This window comes from Oratosquilla oratoria, chromosome 8 (assembly GCF_046742065.1).
Source record: "Oratosquilla oratoria isolate Oo_2021 chromosome 8, ASM4674206v1, whole genome shotgun sequence".
Taxonomy (NCBI): domain Eukaryota; kingdom Metazoa; phylum Arthropoda; class Malacostraca; order Stomatopoda; family Squillidae; genus Oratosquilla; species Oratosquilla oratoria.
The window spans coordinates 15,691,939-15,694,438 of NC_134784.1; the positions used below are offsets into that span (position 1 = coordinate 15,691,939).

Consider the following 2,500-nt stretch of genomic DNA (forward strand, 5'->3'; position numbering starts at 1 on the left):
TCCTTGGGAAACCAACATCACCCTCACGCCCGGCTCGGCCAGGGCTACTGCTTCTTCGTCGAGACGCCGCCTCTGGACAGCCGTCGACGAGTCTTCCCGGTGCCCCAGGAGGAGGAGGTGTCGACGAGTGACGGTAGTGACGTCGACGAGATCACGACGAGGTCCATCACGCCGACGGACGTCATCGTCCTCGACCCGATCCTCCCTTCGCCGCCGCCGCCGCCTCCGGCACCACCTCCGTCAGCCCACGACACGGCCACGCCCCCCGACAGTGCCAAGTCCCCCGGGTCTCCCCCGAGGCTGTCGTCTCCCCTGGGGCTCAGCGCCTCCATCATGGGCAGCGTAGAAAGGCTTTGGTCTGCAGCAGCAGCCGCTGCGTCCTCCCAGCCCACACCCACCCTCGAATCCCCAAGCAGCAGTAGTAGTAGTAGTAGTAGTAGTAATAGTAGCAGTAGTAGTAGTGCTCCGAATAGTTCGCATAGTATTAATAATAACGAGAACAGTAGTAGTAATAGCAGTAGTAGTAGTGTGTCTCCATCGTCATCAAATTCGAAATCACCTTCGTCATCTTCATCGTCAACGACATCGTCTTCCTCATCGAATTCGTCGTCCTCCTCGTCGTCAACGTCGTCGTCCTCCACAAGAGGGTCTCGAGGTTCTCACAGGGTCAAGTTCGACTTGACGGCGTCTCAAGTCTCGAGGGACTCGGGATACGGCGAACGGGTCAACGGGTTCGAGGCCCCGGTCCACGCCGTCGGGTCGGCGCCCCCGGCCTACCCGGCATGGGGCGTCCAGCAGGAGTATGGGCGAGGGGCGCCGCCCATAACGCCCCACTACGTCTACTCGGGGCACTCCCCGACACACTTCTCCCCCGGTTCCCCGACTACAGACTCCGACGTGTTCACGTCACCCTTAAGCTCAGATCCCCCTTCTTCACGCCTCTGCTCCCTCCTTCCGACTCCCGTAGACGTCCCTTTCCTCCCTCACGTCCAGCCCCACGTCGGGGGCGCGGGGGCGCTAACGCTGCACCACCACACCAACCCCCTGACGCGAGAACTGGACAGCGGGTACAAGATGGTGGGTCCCACACAACCCGTGTCGGAGGAGACGGTGGAACCAGCCACTCCAACGTCGTCGACCTGGTCCCAGAGCGACAATGAGGCCTACACGCTTGTCACTGAAAGTAGTTTATGATTTTGTAAAATTCGCTACGTCAGGTTCTTGTAAACAACCCGACCACCATGTCCCGGCCACGTCCTCAGGAGGAGGTGGACAGTGTGGGATATCAACGGGAAGGTAACAGAACCGCTCCGAGGGTGTCCCAAACAGAAGAAAAACGAATTTATTCAAACGAACTAAAGGTACGTTTTACTTGGTGCGATTATCGCTCAACTATGATCGTTCGTGGTTCAACGATGATTGTCAAACGATTGTCAAGAGTACGAATTCTTTGGTTTTAGCGACTCGAGCGGCAGTCGCAAAACAGTCCCATCATTCAAAAACAAAGAATGAGTGCTCTAGGCAATCGTTGGATGAGCATCGCTGAACCATGAACGATCATCGTTGAGCAATAATCGCACCGAGAAAAACGTACCTTTAGAGGAGAGTTACTTTCCACCCTCGGGAGCCTGAGACGACGGTTGACGCCGGTTCCTGGTGGTCCATGAGGTAGCGAATGGAGTAATATCATATGCTTATCAAAAGTACAGAAAGAGACAAAAGTCATAACCAAAAACGCCTATTTTTCACCATCGTCTCCAGCTGAATAATTTCTGATCATCTCAAGCTATGACTTAATCCTCGCTGCACCTCATAATTTTTTTCCAGTTCTTAATGTTAAGCACACTTATTATCATCTAAGGCTGCCATATCGGTAGCCATAGCTTTTTACAAGGGGAGGCGACCTGTCTCCGGGGACCAGTGGCGGAACAATGTGATGTAAAAGAAATAAAATCAAGCAAAGGCAGACTTAAGGTTAAACTAGTCACAGTGAAGAAGAATTGTCGCTTTGGTGTTTGTGGGAAAGAAGGAAGTTAGCAACGAAACATGTGAACATACTACTCCATGAGAACTTCTTTTTGACCCTGGGAAGAAGGATAAACGACATGAGGTGGAGGAGTCTGGATGTGACCAAAGGAGTTAGTGAACGAAAAAAAAGGGAAAAATATTCACGTATTAATTCAAAATGGACAAGGATATTGTAATAATGCCAAATTAGCTTTAAGTCTGGTGATATAAAGCATTACACATATATATATATATATATATATATATATATATATATATATATATATATATATATATATATATATATATACAGGTGCATATATACATACACACACACACGTATATATATATATATATATATATATATATATATATATATATATACACGAGTGTTACATAACTGATTCAGATTTCTTAATTACCGACGAAATCAGAAAACGTTATCATTTGAAACACAAACGAAAACAAAGAGAAACATGACAGTCAGGTCTAC

At 49.2% G+C, this 2,500-nt stretch overlaps 1 protein-coding gene across 1 annotated transcript in view; it reads left to right on the plus strand.

Annotated features, from left to right (window-relative positions):
* Positions 1 to 2,256, plus strand: part of LOC143027590 (uncharacterized) — a 178,147-nt gene extending 175,891 nt beyond the window's left edge. The window contains exon 13 of the mRNA XM_076188927.1: positions 1 to 2,256. This exon is cut by the window's left edge and continues 612 nt beyond it. Within this exon, the coding sequence (XP_076045042.1) occupies positions 1 to 1,194 (1,194 nt within the window). The 3' untranslated portion in view covers positions 1,195 to 2,256.
* Positions 2,257 to 2,500: the final 244 nt, after the last annotated feature.